The sequence below is a fragment of the Chiloscyllium plagiosum genome, unplaced genomic scaffold (genome assembly GCF_037043375.1).
Source record: "Chiloscyllium plagiosum isolate Xiang-an unplaced genomic scaffold, Cpla_swu_hap1 HiC_scaffold_2, whole genome shotgun sequence".
Classification (NCBI taxonomy): domain Eukaryota; kingdom Metazoa; phylum Chordata; class Chondrichthyes; order Orectolobiformes; family Hemiscylliidae; genus Chiloscyllium; species Chiloscyllium plagiosum.
Window position 1 is genome coordinate 128,728,692 of NW_028270140.1, and position 15,711 is coordinate 128,744,402.

General features: G+C 36.2%; 1 protein-coding gene and 1 long non-coding RNA gene across 4 annotated transcripts in view; one reads left to right on the top strand and one right to left on the bottom strand.

Moving 5' to 3' along the window:
* The window catches only part of LOC122556135 (ufm1-specific protease 2-like), a 64,924-nt gene extending 51,012 nt beyond the window's left edge, over window positions 1-13,912 (top strand). For both annotated transcript variants that reach the window (XM_087973427.1, XM_087973421.1), the window contains exons 7-12: window positions 5,063-5,206; window positions 5,360-5,524; window positions 9,359-9,480; window positions 10,734-10,810; window positions 11,134-11,258; window positions 12,747-13,912. In XM_087973427.1, coding sequence (XP_087829553.1) covers window positions 5,063-5,206; window positions 5,360-5,524; window positions 9,359-9,480; window positions 10,734-10,810; window positions 11,134-11,258; window positions 12,747-12,830 — 717 coding nt within the window. In that variant the 3' untranslated portion in view covers window positions 12,831-13,912. The remainder of the gene's footprint in view (window positions 1-5,062; window positions 5,207-5,359; window positions 5,525-9,358; window positions 9,481-10,733; window positions 10,811-11,133; window positions 11,259-12,746) is intronic.
* On the bottom strand, window positions 11,274-15,637 carry LOC148151993 (uncharacterized). 2 transcript variants are annotated; one of them, XR_015750876.1, is made up of 3 exons: window positions 15,448-15,637; window positions 14,139-14,256; window positions 11,274-11,640 (listed from the first exon to the last, which is right to left on the bottom strand). It is a non-coding gene; the product is annotated as an uncharacterized LOC148151993 (long non-coding RNA). The 2 variants fall into 2 exon arrangements; XR_015750877.1 differs by lacking the exon at window positions 15,448-15,637 and adding an exon at window positions 14,840-15,008.
* Window positions 15,638-15,711: the final 74 nt, after the last annotated feature.

A 15,711-nucleotide genomic window follows, 5' to 3' on the forward strand; every position in this document is an offset into this window, starting at 1 on the left:
AGCAGCCTGAGTGGTATGGTCAAGCTCCCACAGAGCCAGGAATTTTAGTTTTAGCTTTCAGCAGTTACTGTTGGGAACTAAAAGAAGTGGAAGATTTTTTTTTCCCTTTTCTTGGCGACAGCAAAAAGCTGGTGTTCTCTTCCTGCTGTGGGAGTTGCACGTGACACAATCTATTTTCTGAATTTGCCTTTTGCCAAGGATGTGTTTATGGAATATTACTGTATTGGAACCATTAATTAGTAATAGTTATTATATATATTATTAAGTTTTCCAGTAGAGTTAAGTTATGCCAATTCCTTCTTTCTTTTGTTGTATTTTGATCATAGTGCATGAATAAAGTGTGTTTTGCTTTAAATCTGGTTGTTTGATCAATCACATTGCATCTGGAATGCAACATCTTACATTTACCTTTAAAATCAGTTGGGTCTTATGGTCTAGACTATCTTCTGAATATTTTGAGGGGGTTTAGTCTGGTCCATTACAGAACTCTTTTCAATATTTATTTCCCCAAATTTCCTAGCTTCCACATCCTTCTCCACAGTAAATACTGACATGAAGTATTCATTTAGTACCTCACCCATTTCCTGTGGTTCCACGTATAGGCTCTGTTGATCTTTAAGGGGCCCTATTCTCTCCCTGGTTACTCTTTGTACTTAATATACAAATAGAATCTCTTTTGATTCTCCTTAATTCTATTAACTCTATTCTCATTGGAAAAAAAAAGACTAAAAGGAGATCTGATAAAAAAAAATTCAAAATCATGAGAAATCTGGATAACCTTTCTACCAAGTTAAAGGATTGAGAACAAGAAGGCACAGATTTAAAGTGATTTGCAAAAATAGCAACCGTGGTACGACAAAAATCATTTTCTCACAAGTGATTCAGGCTTTGAATACACTACCAGAAAGTGTGGTGGAGGCAGATTCAGTTGAGGCATTTCAGACAGCATTGTGTGACTATTTGAACAGAAATACCTGCAAAATCAGTGCAGACACAATGGGCTGAATGGTCTGTTCCTGTGCAATAATTCCTCATGATCCAAATTTGTCTTTTCAGTTCTGATTTTAGTTGGTTGTTAATAAAAATTAAGAGTTAACATGTCTTCCAAGTTAAATCTCATGATACCTCTGTTGAGTATGTTTATAGTTCCCGATTTTGTATAGTGTTCCTGAAAGCAGTGAAAATGCTGATTTCTGCGTCACTTCCCATGCCTCAAAATCACTTTGAAAGCTTTTTTTTCTTTCCTTTTTGTTCTTCATTGGGAAATAAGTTGTTCAAATAATGAAACCTCAAAACACTTTTGAATCAGATCCATCTGCTTCCTTGAAACATCAGTGTCTCAATAGACACCATTTTATTTTTGCCCAGTGATCAATGGTATGTAATTATTCGACAGGGAGTAAGGAAGGATACTGGCGACAAGGTGATCTGTCTGATAGTTGTGTTGTAACAGAGACAGCACTTTGTGACAGATTTGATGTAGCTAGACCTGAGCCAAACAGGGACACAGCATTTAACAATACCTCTTTTTCTCTGATCTACAGAGGATTTTCAGCATTTTCTGTTTCAATTTCAGTTCTTCATCGTGAGCAGTAGTTATTTTTTAGAACAGTATCAGACTGAACAGTTTTACTACTTGATTGATAGCAAGCTATGGAAAGTTAGAATACAATGAGTTTATATTCCCTTCAGTACAGAGGATTGAAGGATAGTTTGGTCAAAGTGTTGTTAGTGTTTACCACATTTGGTAGGGTGGATATGAAGAAGGTAAGAATGTGATTGGAGAAACAAAATCAGAACAGAAAGACCACATGAATTTTAGGATCCAAATAAGCGCTCTTCATTCATCACAATGTAAGGAATACTTCAAATGAATTTTAGATGCAATTTCAACTTGAAAGGTGCTACATGGTAATCATCTTTGAAATCTGGTTGACAGATGGTAAGACCTAGCAACCGAATAAAACAGATGATAAAGTTCAGGAAGGAAACCAAAACCAGTAGTGGGAGAGATTAGCCCAAGTGGTTCAAATAATGTTAAATTTAAATGAAAAGAGAGGATATGATGAAAGGCATCAGACTTTTTAAGCTCTTTTAAGAAGTAGAAAAACATTAAGACGAATAGGAATTGTGAATAAGCCCCCTGGTAGCAGTTGTGATCTGAGTGCAGATATTACAAGTGCATAGCAAAGGCAACTGGTTTTAATTAGGTATTTAAATAATTGTTAATTTTTGGATTAGCAATTTGGACCCTGTGAGAAAAATACCAAATTTACTTTTTCAGTATAGTTTCCTGTAGCAATAGGTCCTAGAACCAATAGCAGATTATATAATATTTTAATAATAAGTACACAGTGAACAGTCCAAGTGCATGTGAAGACATATCTAATGGCAATCATAATATGATTGGGTTCATTGCTATGTTTCAAAAGAGTAAAACAAAAATAGCTATTAATATTATAGATTCTGGTGATGGTGATTATAAAGTAAGATTGTTCATAGTAAATCTGAGAAAATTTGTTAATGGGAAAGAATACAGATCAATGAAGTATTTTAAAAAATATTTATCACAACACAGACAGTTAATATCCTTTACAGTCAACCTTTTGATTTGAAATTGAAGAAAGCATGGGTGTTAACTGTTAATCAGCATTAATATGTGCATTCCTCATGTCTCTAGCAATCAGAATTAAATTACCAAGCAATTGGTATTCTTTTCTGGCAGTATAAATATAATTTTTCCCCTTGAATTGACACTCATGCAAAATGTGTCAAAATGTGTATTTTTCAATAATGTTCAAAATATTAATGGATCAAGTGATTTGGCAAGATTGTGGCAAATGGATCTCAGTGTGTGTACCTATGAGTGTTTCCAAATTAGACTTAAATGGGGTGGATCTTTGTATGTTCTAAATAGAAAGCTAGGAGCAAGAGAGATCCAAAGGAACTTTAGGGAATATGTAGAGAGTTGTTAAAATGTTATAGACAGCTACAGCAAATAATCAAAAAGTTTAAGGCAATGCAGTGTAGATTTGCCTGTGTGATACCTTGATCCCACAGGCTAAATTATGAGTAGAAATTATAAACTGAGATTTGTACACAATTTAGACTGTTAAGGGATTTAATTGAAGTTACCAAACGTTAATGGGAACAAACCGGGTGGATGAAGAAAAACTATAGTGTTGCTTGAAGAGTTGAGGATCAAGGGGCAGGAGATGAAATGTAAAACCAACCCTCCCAAAAGTGAATTAGGAAATACTTCTTACACATAGAAAGTTTGGAAAGAAAGTTTGAATCTCTCATTCATAAGTAACTGTTGGTTCTAGGACAATTGTTAATTTTAAAATTGGATTGATAGATATTTGTTAATAAAAGGTATGAAAATTGGCAAAGGTAGTTACAGATCAACTGTGATTTCATTGAACAAAAATGAGGAGCTTATTAACCTATACTTTCTTTGTTTCTGACATTATGACCATATTTTATGTTATCATAACACCGATAATATGTTAAAAGTTGTATCCATGCAATTGAATATTATAATAGAAGTTATCTTTCCCCTCTTTGCTCCACATTAGAAACAAGTTGACACTTGAGCCATTTGTAAAGACACATACTAATTAACTAATTGGAATTGCTTTGTTTTCTGATTGTTGTCCCCCATTTCAGATATTTGGGAGTAAAAGGATATTCCAACCAAGGAAGAGGGCAAAGTGAACTGCAATCTAGATTAGATTAGATTAGATTCCATACAGTGTGGAAACAGGCCCTTCGGCCCAACAAGTCCACACCGACCCTCCGAAGAGCAACCGGCCCAGACCCATTCCCCCCTGACTAATGCACCTAACACTATGGGCAATCTAACGTGGCCAATTCACCTAACCTGCACATTTTTGAACTGTGGGGAGAAACCAGAACACCCGGACGAAACCCACGCAAACATGGGGAGAATGTGCAAACTCCACACAGAAAGTTGCCCGAGGCAGGAATTGAACCCGCTAACCACTGGCGCTAGCCACTGTGCCGCCCTAGATTGTTCACTTCTAGAAATGGCAATAATTTTAAAGTTTTCGTAATCTATAGTGCAGCTGCCCTAATAGCTGCTAGATGTATAGATTTGTTAGAGCAAGCAGCACAATTAACTTTGAGTGCGAGCAGATAAGATCATGGGAACATAGGAGCAAGAACAGGCCATCAACCCCCTTGAGCCTGCTCCACCATTTTAGATTATGGCTTATCGTCTGCCTCATTCTATTTCTGTGCTATCTCTTATTTTTTTTAAACTCATTCCAGGATGTGGGCTTCTCCAGCTGTGCCAGCATTTATTGCTCATCCCTAAGTGCCCTTCCGAAGGTGACAGTGAGCTGTCTTCTTGAACCGTTGTGGTCCAATTGGTGTCGGTGCTCCCTCAATTACTTGATCTCAATAGTATCTAGGAATTTATCAATCCCTGTCTAGACCTTGATGACAAATTTATACCAAGGGCTACAGGTGGGCAATAGTAGAACCATATTCTATAGCCAGACAATTTCATAGTCCTCTTGGATATTCCAGAGATCTAGTGAAGACATTCGTCCTCATCTCAGTCCTAAATAGCTTGCCTTTTATTCTGAGAATGTGTTACCTGATTCTACACCCCACAGTGAGGATAAACATATTTTTTGGATCATACCTTTTAAGCATGTTGTATGTTTTTATGAGCTTGCCTCTGATTCTTCTAATCTCCAGTGATGCAAGCTCAGTCTCCTCAATTTCTCCGCACTATCCCATTATCATAGCAATCAACCTGATGAAATTCCACTGCATTCTTTCTATATGAAGTGTATATACTTTCTTAAGAAAGGGAACCAAAACTGCTCACAGTATGTCGGTTACAGTCTAACCAGATTTCTTTACAACTGAAACAAGACTTATTTGCTACATTAACGAAGTGAACCTTGATGAATTGAAAAAAATATTGTGAAAATTAGATCCTTCCGAACATTGATACTTATTATCTGAAGTGGCAAAGTTTCTATGAAGTAATCAGATTAAAATGTTCACTTTTTCTTTCTGTGTACAGGAGCTACATCACCAATTTAGTCTACAAGATAAACCCTTTTTGCGCCGTTCTATGGCTTATAGTTTTCCAAATGATGATTTATCGAATAAATATCTGAAGACAATACACAAATATATCCCATCACCAAGCTCTGATGATTTCCAGGTACAGCACAGAATTCACAATATTATATGTGCTTTTCGTAAAGTAGCCATTTGCTGTTACAAACACTTTTATGGTACAGTATCAAATCATAACTATAGAATCTGCAATTTCAATGTTTGAGTTTACAGATGCTTTTTATTTGCTTTCCAAAAGGTTTTTGTTGTGTATGGATCATACACCTTTCATCACTACTTGCAGGATGACATAAATGATGGTGGATGGGGTTGTGCATACCGTACTTTACAAACCATTTTATCCTGGTACAACCATCAGGGGTACATCAATGTACCTATACCAACACACGAGAAGATCCAAAAGGTTTGAGTAGTCTTTGAGTTATCAATATCTTTCTCTTTTTCTATGCTTTTGGGAGCTGTTCAACAGGAATCTTAGAAAAGCATTATTTTATGTCACATGTTTTCATTGAAATGTTTATTTTTTCAGTAGCCACAAAAGACAGCACAGTAATAATTTTAATTTCAAAGAAGAATTTGTTTGCTATATGATTTGTGTCCTGGCAGATTGGAAAACTGGAGCTGTGGAGTACTCTTTAAACCAAGTAGTGAAGTGAGATTTGGAAAGTTAAGGACAAAATACAAGACAATAGGGAGGCACGCAGCTCCCACAATACTCAGGAAGTTCACCACTAGACAGAAGAAAGCCGCCTATCCAGTAACTGTAACATTTACTCCTGCCAGCACTGCGTACAATCGTCTAAATGCACTACAGCAACTCACCAACGCTGCTCTGACAACAGAAACCTCAAACTTGGAATCATGACTTCTCACAAGGAAATGTTCGATATTTCATGTCTGATGCTGGCCACAATTGGAACAATCTATGCTTCACGAAAAGTTGGATTTATACATTGTTAGAAATTCTTTTATTATTCTTTGATATAGTTAAGTAATTTTCAAGCCGCCTCCTTGTTTGGATTCAATCGAGAGGTTTCATCCACAGACATTTGAAGGACTCATTGTGAGCTATACATTTCATATGATGAATTTTAATATCCAGATAATTATGCCTTAGATGCCCTTTTCAGGGTGAGGCACATAGTTCTAACCATATTATTTAGAAATATACTTTGAATCCCTGGCTGTTTCAGATCAGGTGACTTTGATGGCCATTTTAAAATGCCACAACTCATTTTTAACTTTGTTTCATAAGCTACGTCTGAGGTTTTAAGTATTTGTTGGGATTTTGAATATTTAAAAGTCTGTATTACGTCATTATAAAATAATGTCCTTTTAGGGAAGAATATCTATCGCCTTCCTGGCTGGCTGAGATGTGACTCCACATCCAGAGATATGTGAATTGCTTCTTAAAAGCAACTCAGTTATATAAACAGCTACAAAGTCAAAAAAAAGGAATGATACCAAATAAATCAACTGGTATTGACCTAGGTACCAAGACCAACAACGGCAAACTCAACCCAATTTACTCTACAAAATTCACCTTCTTAACATCAGGGCTTGTCCCAAACTTGGGAGAGCTGTTCCATAGCAACAATTTGATATATTCTACTCATTCAATAATATATTACAGACAATATTCCAGACACCACCATCACCATTCCTGGGTATTTGCTATCTCTTTGGACAGACCTAACAGAAGTGACACAATGATGTACGTTCAGGAGATAGTTGCTCTGGAAGTCTTTGACATTGACTGTGGATCTCATGAAGGCTCATCAATTCAAAGATGGACGAGAAACTTCTTGATGGCTATCATCTACTACAACCACCTCACCTGGTGCATCAGCATATCTGCATGTTGAAGACGAACTACAAGAAGCTCTGAGGGTGGCAAAGGCAGAGTTTACTCCTGAGTTGAGAGCTTTTGAAGTCAATCATCAAGAGTGATTCACTAACACCACTATTGCTTGTGAGCTGGCTGAGTCCTAAAGGACACTGCTGCTAAAATATTTTTGCTTCTCCTTTGTTCATTCATGGGATGTGTGTGTCACTGGCTAAACCAGCATTTATTACCTACTCCTAATAGAGTCATAGAGATGTCACAGTACAGAAACAAGTCCTTCAGCCCCTGGGCCCATCCAAAAAAACCTAACTATTATTCCTATTTTTCAACACTGAGTCCAGGGCCTTGTATTCTTTTACATCACAAGTGCACATCTAAATACTTCTTAAATGATATGAGGGCTTCTGTCTCTACCAATCTACTAGATGAGTTCCAGGTTCCCACCACCCTCTAGGCGGAAAAGCTTTTCCTCACATCTCATGTGTCATGACCCCTTTCCACCTTCTCTAAGGTAAACAATCCCAGTTTGTCCAATCATCATAACTAAAACTGTCCAGCCCAGACAACATCAGTACTGTCATATACCTCCTATAATGTGGATTCCAGAACCGTGTACACAATTGCACTTGAGAAAATAGTGGTAAGCTGCCTTCTTGGTTGTAATAGTATTTGGGAAATTGGATTCTAAATTAGGGGAAAATTGACTTTAATTTTAAATTATGTGGAGCTGATGTTTTTGAAGAAGCCAGATAACCATTTTTGACTAGTGAGTTCAAAATAATTACTAAGAAAGAATGTGGCTTAAATGAGAAGCAAGGTACATGTGAAGTTAATCAGTGAATATTTATATAGTGCAATTTGTGCAACTACAGAAAAAACAGATGTTCAGAGACCAGAATCGAGTTTCCACGGAAAAGAGCTGTAAAAGATCGTATGTTTCTTTTTAAATTCAGTGGAAAGAGTCAGTGTGTTAGTCTGTCGTTTTGTCTCTCGGAAAAGCAATAAAGGAGAGAATCACTTATGGTGAATGGACAGTAAGTCCAAAAGGAAACACCTGTAACCTAGTTAATTGAGTTAGGAATTAAGAGTTTAGATATTTCACCGAGTGACCGTAAAACTATGACTTGGAAAACGATTGACTGTTTTGTTGTTGTCTATGTTAATAAGTTTCTAAATTGGCTTATTCTGCACTTTTTTTCTTTTCCTTAATGATCTTGTGTTATTTTGTTGAAAGTACATAAATTTCATGTGTCTCTGTTCACTGACTGACTGAAAAACCAAACTGTAAAACTAAAACAGTTTTGAGTAAGGTTTCACTCTTGAATCTGACTTGTCCAGTATTACCATCAGCTGGGATCATAATATTGCACTTAAAGGTAGTTTCAAGATTTGGAACAACAATATACTTCTAAGTCAGGTTGATGTATGAATTGGAGGAGAACTTGGAGGTAGTGATGTTCTCATGCCTTTGTACTTATAGGTGATAGATACTTCCTAATATTGGAAAGTGGTGTTCTTAAGACTTAAAACATTGAAAGAGGAGTAGGCCATTCATCCCTTGAGCTTGCTCTGCCATTCACTAAGATCTTGGCTGAAATTCGTCAAAGTTCCTCAGACTGCACCTTCCAAACCAATGATAATTTATATCGAGAGGACAAGGGCAGCAGATACAAGGGAACATCAACACTTTCAAGTTCCCTTCCAAGCCACTCACCATTCTGACTTGGAAATTGTGGTTGGATTAAAATCCTGGCATTCCCTCCCTAATAGCATTGTGGGTCAACCCTCAGCAGGTGGACTGCACTGGTTCAAGAAGGCAGCTCAACACTGCCTTCTCAACGGCAACTAGGGATGGACAATAAATACTGGCCGAGTCTGTGATGCCCACATCCCACAAATGAATTTTTTTTTTAGAAAGCTGTCACATCTAGTGAGCTGATCTATTCAGAAACAAACATGTTCTCACTTTCCCCTATCCAAACAACTCCATTAGTGCAAGTAATATATAAAAACAAAAAAAAAAGGATTGGTAGCTTTTCTATCTTCTTTATCTTCAACTAGCAGGTGACATCAACTTAATCAGCATTATCTTATTGGAAATATTTATTTTATCCCTCTTGGGGAATAAATTAACTGCTCTTGTTTTTTGTGATATGGCATATTCAAGGTCATATGATGCCTTCACATCTTTGTACTTGATCAGACTTGCATTGTGATAGGTGCAGTTCTTCATAGAGGCCAAACCACTAGTTCTTTTAATTTATATCCAATCAGCAAAGTAAAATACTAATGATAGCCAAATCTAATTCTCAGTTGTATATTTTCTGCTAAATTGTTTATATCTCTTTCAAAAATTGCCATTTAGTTTACTGCTTAACATTGTATTTTTAGATATTAGTAACTGCTGGAGATAAAGGCCCTAGTATTGTAGGATCAACGGATTGGATTGGGTCTTTTGAAATCCGGTCAGTATTAAATTCGTTTGGGATTACTTCAAAGATCATGAACATTCGGTAAGAAAGTCTAAGTAAACTTTTCTATCAACTTACTTTTCATATTTATAATTACATGCTCTTTATTTGATTCATCAGATTTGCCTCAAATGTATTATTATTTAATATTTTTATGATTAGCACTGAAAGCTTTTGCTGAATTGGAGTTTCTATAATCAGATCACATAGCCAGTTGTCCTTGTATTTTATGGTCATTTTTTTCAGCTTATTTTGAACTTTCCAGTGACCACAAATGAACCTTATTATTTTATCTTGTCTTTTTAAAAAGTCATCTTATAGCAGTGTGTAATGTTGTAGGAATAGTAATAGAGGTCTCAGCTAATGATCAAGAAAGTATAGTTAAAATCTCACCGTGGAAGCTGAGGAGACAGCATCAAATAGGTCTCAAAAAAAAGAAAAATGCCAGTATAGCAATATGATCATGAAATTACTGGATCATCAAGAAAGCTCACGTTGAACTTTACAGAGAGTACACGATAGCGTCCTCTCGTCTGACTAGATGTGATGCCAGATGTACGGCAACAACTTTCCAACTGTTCTCTAAAATAATCTAGCATGCCACTCCATTGTATTGAATTACCATGTAGAACAATAATAAGGATAAACCATATCAACACCAGAAATAACAAATGCGGACCGAGCTCAGTCAAGGAACCAACGCATGCATTGCAGCAGTTATATAATTCTTTCTGGTGTAAAAATACAGTAGTAAATATGGTCCAACCCTGACCAACAAAATAACATAAGCATATTATTACATCCAACATTGAAGAGTCAAATGAAGTTATTAGAAAGTCAGTCGCCACACACAGATCATTTAGGACTGAGATAAAGGGACATTTCTATACTTAGAGGGTGGTAATTCTATAGAATTCACTACCACAGAAGGCTGCGGAGTCCAAATCACGGAGTATATTCAAGAAGAGATTGACATTCTTGTAAGATATTAATGGCATCAAATGGTATGGACAGAAAGCAGGAACATGCTTGGACATAGAAGATCACCATGATCAGATTGCATGGCAGAACAGGCTCAAATCCTGTTCCTAGTTTCTATCTTTAAAAAGTAGCAAGTCAAAGGATTGGAGTAGTTAACAATTCAGCAAAGTAAGATCCTGAGGTGGTTTAAGTGGGGATAAATAGCACGTGAGAGTAAACTTACAAGGAACATAAAAGCAGACTATAAGTACTTCCAATAGTTTGTGAAAAGAAAACGATTAGTGAAACTAAAATGAAATTTTGAACTTTTGCAGGGCAGGCTCTGAGTTAGCTTTGGCAGCAAGGGAACTTGCAGAACATTTTGAGGTGCAAGGTACTCCAGTCATGGTTGGTAAGTTTGTGATTTCTTTGTTAAATTTTCATTACTTCTAAACTTTTATTTGAATACTGCAAAACAAGTGTGTCAAGTAAATTATAAAACAAGACATGACTATTTAAAGTAGCCTTCACAAAGAGCTGAATTTATGTTTTATGATTTCTAACTTTTCATAACAGGATGTTATTTTTAATCAGTCATATGTTTTAAATTTAAGAATATATCTACACTGTCCTTAAATGCAGAACAAAATCTTTTGGTATGTGCAGTCCTACATTTCAGTGTTGATTCCTTAATGTCTTTTTAGACTTTGTTGTTGTTATTGCTTTGCAAAACAGGTGGTGAACCTCTAGCTCATACTCTTCTGGGAGTGGCATGGAATGAAGAAACCGGAGCAGTAAAATTCCTTGTCTTAGATGCACATTATACAGGAGAGGATGACTGGGCCAGTGTAATTGATAAGGTATATACAGGAAAACCAGCAGCACAATATATTTTTCTAACTGTAAAATTTAAAATGCAATTTCAATGGAAAGCAAATTAAGTGCCAATGATGATATTAAGTATTTTGGTAATGCTGAAATGATCTATCAATTCAAATTTTATTTTACCTTAATGCCTTAAATGAGTTCCATCTGAGAAACAAGCACAATTTTCAAATGATTTACATAGCCATTCCTAACCAATAGAGTGTTAATTCACACTTTAACATTCCATTATTTTGTTAAAATAAAAAATACTGCTTTACGTAGCGAGTAATTTTATACACTTGTCACAGAACATTTTCTTTAGAATTAGAATAGCTTTGATTAGTTCATCTCCACTTGCCGGATTTTATTCAGAGTCTGAAAAAGAGAAAATGCTGAAAATATTTATATAGTCATGCACCAAACAGGAGTAATATACATTGTCTTTCATTCAAAATTTAATTTTTCCACATGAAAGCTATCAGGTTCTGCTGCCATACCTGAAAGCAAAATACTGCAGTTGCTAGCAGTCTGATTTGAAAACAGAAAATTCTAGAAATATTCAGCACGTTTGGCAACAGCTGTGAAGTGTCCAAATAATTATTGTATGAGGTTGATTGTCTTGAATCTGATTTGATTTCCTAATTAACTCTTGTATCTGTACACTGAACTGTCAAGTAAAGGATGTCCAAAACAAGGCCCAAAGACCAGGCCAGGCTTTGGAGGTTTTGGCCGGTTCTTTATGTATGCTTTCATATACATACTTCTTTGGTTGTAACATTTGAACATTGTTACCCTTCAATTTAAGCCAGTGAGATAGCAGTCAGTCCTGCAAATCTAAGAAGTTCAAATGTTGCAATTAATCATTTTTTAAAAACCCAGCAAGTTTAAAGAGAAAACTGAGGAGAAAGTTGTAGACTTGAAGGGTCACAAATAAAGATACAAAATTTTAAGCTGAAGGACAGAGGGTTTGCTGGGATTTGAGGCAAGATATTTTCACCCGAAAGTGTTGGGAATCTGGTACGCACTGCCTGGAGTCTAGTGGCAGGAAACCTCAACCTTTTTAAAAAAAAATGTGGGTGAGCATTTGAAATGTCTTTTAACATTCAAGACTACGGGCTGAGGGCTGAAAAGTGGAATTAGTGTTGATAGGTCAGCATAGATTCGATGGGCCAAAGGACCTCTTCTGTGCTGTCTGATTGACATATTTCAACAGTTATGGATTGGTCAAATGTTCAGAGATCCAGTTATTGGAAGAATTTGTGACGTTCAGCCCAAGGTTGAATGCCCAAGTGCCTTCTCTTTCCACATTCCATCTCCCTCTTCAAGCTGCTGTGTGAAAATGTCAAGGCTGCACAGTCATGTGACAAGTCTGAAGCTTCTATTCCAATTGCTGGTCCAGCTACAAAAAACATATTTTATAAATATGTTTCAACTGTGCGAATTTGCTTTTATTTTAAGTTCCCATGTTATTTGTATTTCAGGCTATTGAATGGAAAGATGATGATTTCTGGGATCCATTGGAACCTTACAACCTCTGCCTGCCTCAGAGACCACAGGGTGTTTAAAGCCACCAGCACTTGAATACATATTTTTGTAATGTTATGCCTGGAAAGTAACAGAACAGAATTTTCAGATGATCAGAACTCTTATAATTTTTGATCTTCAAATCAAACCAGAAATTGAATGTTGCCGTATGTACTTTTATGTAGTACACCAATAAAAACAGGAGCTAAATGTATCTTTACTACTTTTTATTTTAAAAACTTCATATATAGGATAGGCAAACTCTAAATATACTCTTTTAACACTTCAGATTGTTACAAAAGGTATGGAGGCATGAATCAGTACCTCTCTTTTTAAACTACTTGGTTGATTGTAACAAAGATTTTTATTTCTAGCATGCAGGTGTATCACACTTCAATTAAAATGTGGTACTAGTCAAAATGAAGTAGGCAAATACATGGTTTTCTTGAGTGAAAGAAAGACAAATATTATTACTACCCTGAGAAGGAGATATGACATCAAACATGGAAACAAAGTTTAAAGCTAAGTGCTTAGCACAAAACGGTATAAAAATAATACGCTGTTTTACAAGTTCTTGGAGTCTGAGTTATGACTGTTGAAACCAAGACCATGCCTTCTTAGTTGATGTTTTGTATCCTCTGCAGTACTAAAATTTGTAGAATCTTTGAGTTATAGTTGAATGAGTATTTCTATGATTTATTTCATCACTAGTGCTAGCTTTTAAGATTTCAAGAAGGAAACTGAGTAAAAGAATCTTCTTGAACTTGATGTTACATCTCGGTTTTCTTTTGTCAGCCAAAACGTTCCTAAAATATAGGTAGCTTGTATTTTCCTCAGTATGGTGCCATTGTCTTGCCATGGTGTAGTTATTTACAATCAACTTGTTCAGATGTTTTATGACACACCTGAAACAGGTGGGACTTGGACTCTGCCTTCTGACTCAGAGGGAGGGACAGTACCACTGAGTCAGAAGCACTGTTCTTTCCAAGGTGTCTAGTTATAGACCACCTTTCTTGTTCAAATATGCAGCTTATCAAACAAATGTAAATTAAGAGATTTTTCTTGAAGCCTGATTCAGTTGACTTGTTTTAATGTCTTTAAATAAAATGATAATTTCAGTTCAGACATTTTCATTCATTCCACATTAGTTCCCTAACTTACCTTATCCTGGGGTCAGGTGTTCAGTGCAGCTACTTTAGATCCACATTGCTTTCTTTTCAAAAACAAAACATTTTAGACCATGAAGGTCTCTGGTATTAAAATCAGATGATGGAAATTGGAAATTAATGATCAATATTTACCAAGATCACAATATTGCAACTAATTATTGAAATATGACTGAAATTTACCATTGATTTCTGACACTGAACTGACCAGACAAAAACAATTTATATTCCTCTGACTTTTCTGTCCAAAAAGTCCGATGTTGGATTGGAGGATTCTGCATAATTCCTTCAGTGCATGAAACTTTGGAGAGAACAACAAAAAAAAGTGAAGTCATGCCTTTTTACAAGTAAAACCTTAAAGCTTCTCATTGTATGAGTGAATAGGTGATTATATAATTGGGTGGAGTGTCACCTGAGTGGCAATCCAAATTAACTCAAGTCCACAGGGAGTTCATAGTGTGGGCTAGTGAGGTTAGATCACAGTGGATTCAGAACTCTGGTGATGGGGAGTCAGTTGCATAGTTTCCCAAAAATTAAACTGTGATTTTCTGTCAAAATTTCTTAACTGTCTGAAGTCTCCAACTCTAACTTTCTCAGATGGTCAAGAGAACAGAGGAATTGCCTCCTAAAAATTAACATTCTCCAGGCACTTCCCACAGAGTTGGCGCATCTGGACAACCAGAGTCCTGGCATTTGGTCATCCAATTTGAGAGTCTGGGACCAGAGGATCTGGACCATTGATACTTCTTGTAAATTGCAGTTTAGTAAATTGGTCTAACTACTTGTGAAATCAAAGGCACTACTAAAACTTAAGAATATTTAAAGATGGAGGTAGAAATGAATACAAAAATATTGACATTTAGACTGTTGGTCCAATACTCAACTTGAATAAATATTAAGTGAGATGTTCGTCATCCAGGTAAGTTATTTAAATTCTTCCAAACTATATTGAAACGAGTAGATGCAACTAAATAAGTTTTGGACAGTAAAACTCTAAATCTTAAAACTATTTATAGCTGTTGTTTGTATTTGTGATCTTATTTTAAATTTGATTTTATAAATCATTTACATTGATGTAGGAGAAAATAGTAATGTGAAAACAAATCCTGTTGTGATGCATATAAAATTAAAAATCACACAACACCAGGTTATAGTCCAACAGGTTTAATTGGAAGCACTAGCTTTCGGAGCGCCGCTCCTTCATCAGATAGTGACAATCACCTGATGAAGGAGCGTCGCTCAGAAAGCTAAGTGTGTTTCCAATTAAACCTGTTGGACTATAACCAGGTGTTGTGATTTTTAACTTTGTACACCCCAGTCCAACACGGGCATCTCCAAATCGTGATGCATATAGTTCTTGAAGAGTGAAGGATACTTTGAAAAATTTAGATGCTCTGAAACATCCAGGATGGCCTTTTCTTAAGTTCCCACTTGCAGCCACAAATGAAAAGTAAATATATGAATGTGATGTAGGCCAAAATATTTCTCTCACATCTTCTTGCTGTGGAGTATGTCGTAGCAATCAATTAAATGTTTTCCACGAAATTAATTAAATGCATCTATCCCTCAATCGACACCCAAAACAAAATTAACACTAGGGCAGGTGGGGGTGTTCCGGATAATGGCGCATCCAGTTGATGGAAAAATATTTTCTCTCAGCTACCGATCTCTGCAAGTTCCCGGAACCTTAACTTCCCAGCTGAAGACGCCAGGGCGCTGTAATGATGCTGCACCCGGTGCAAAACAATGGGGGCGG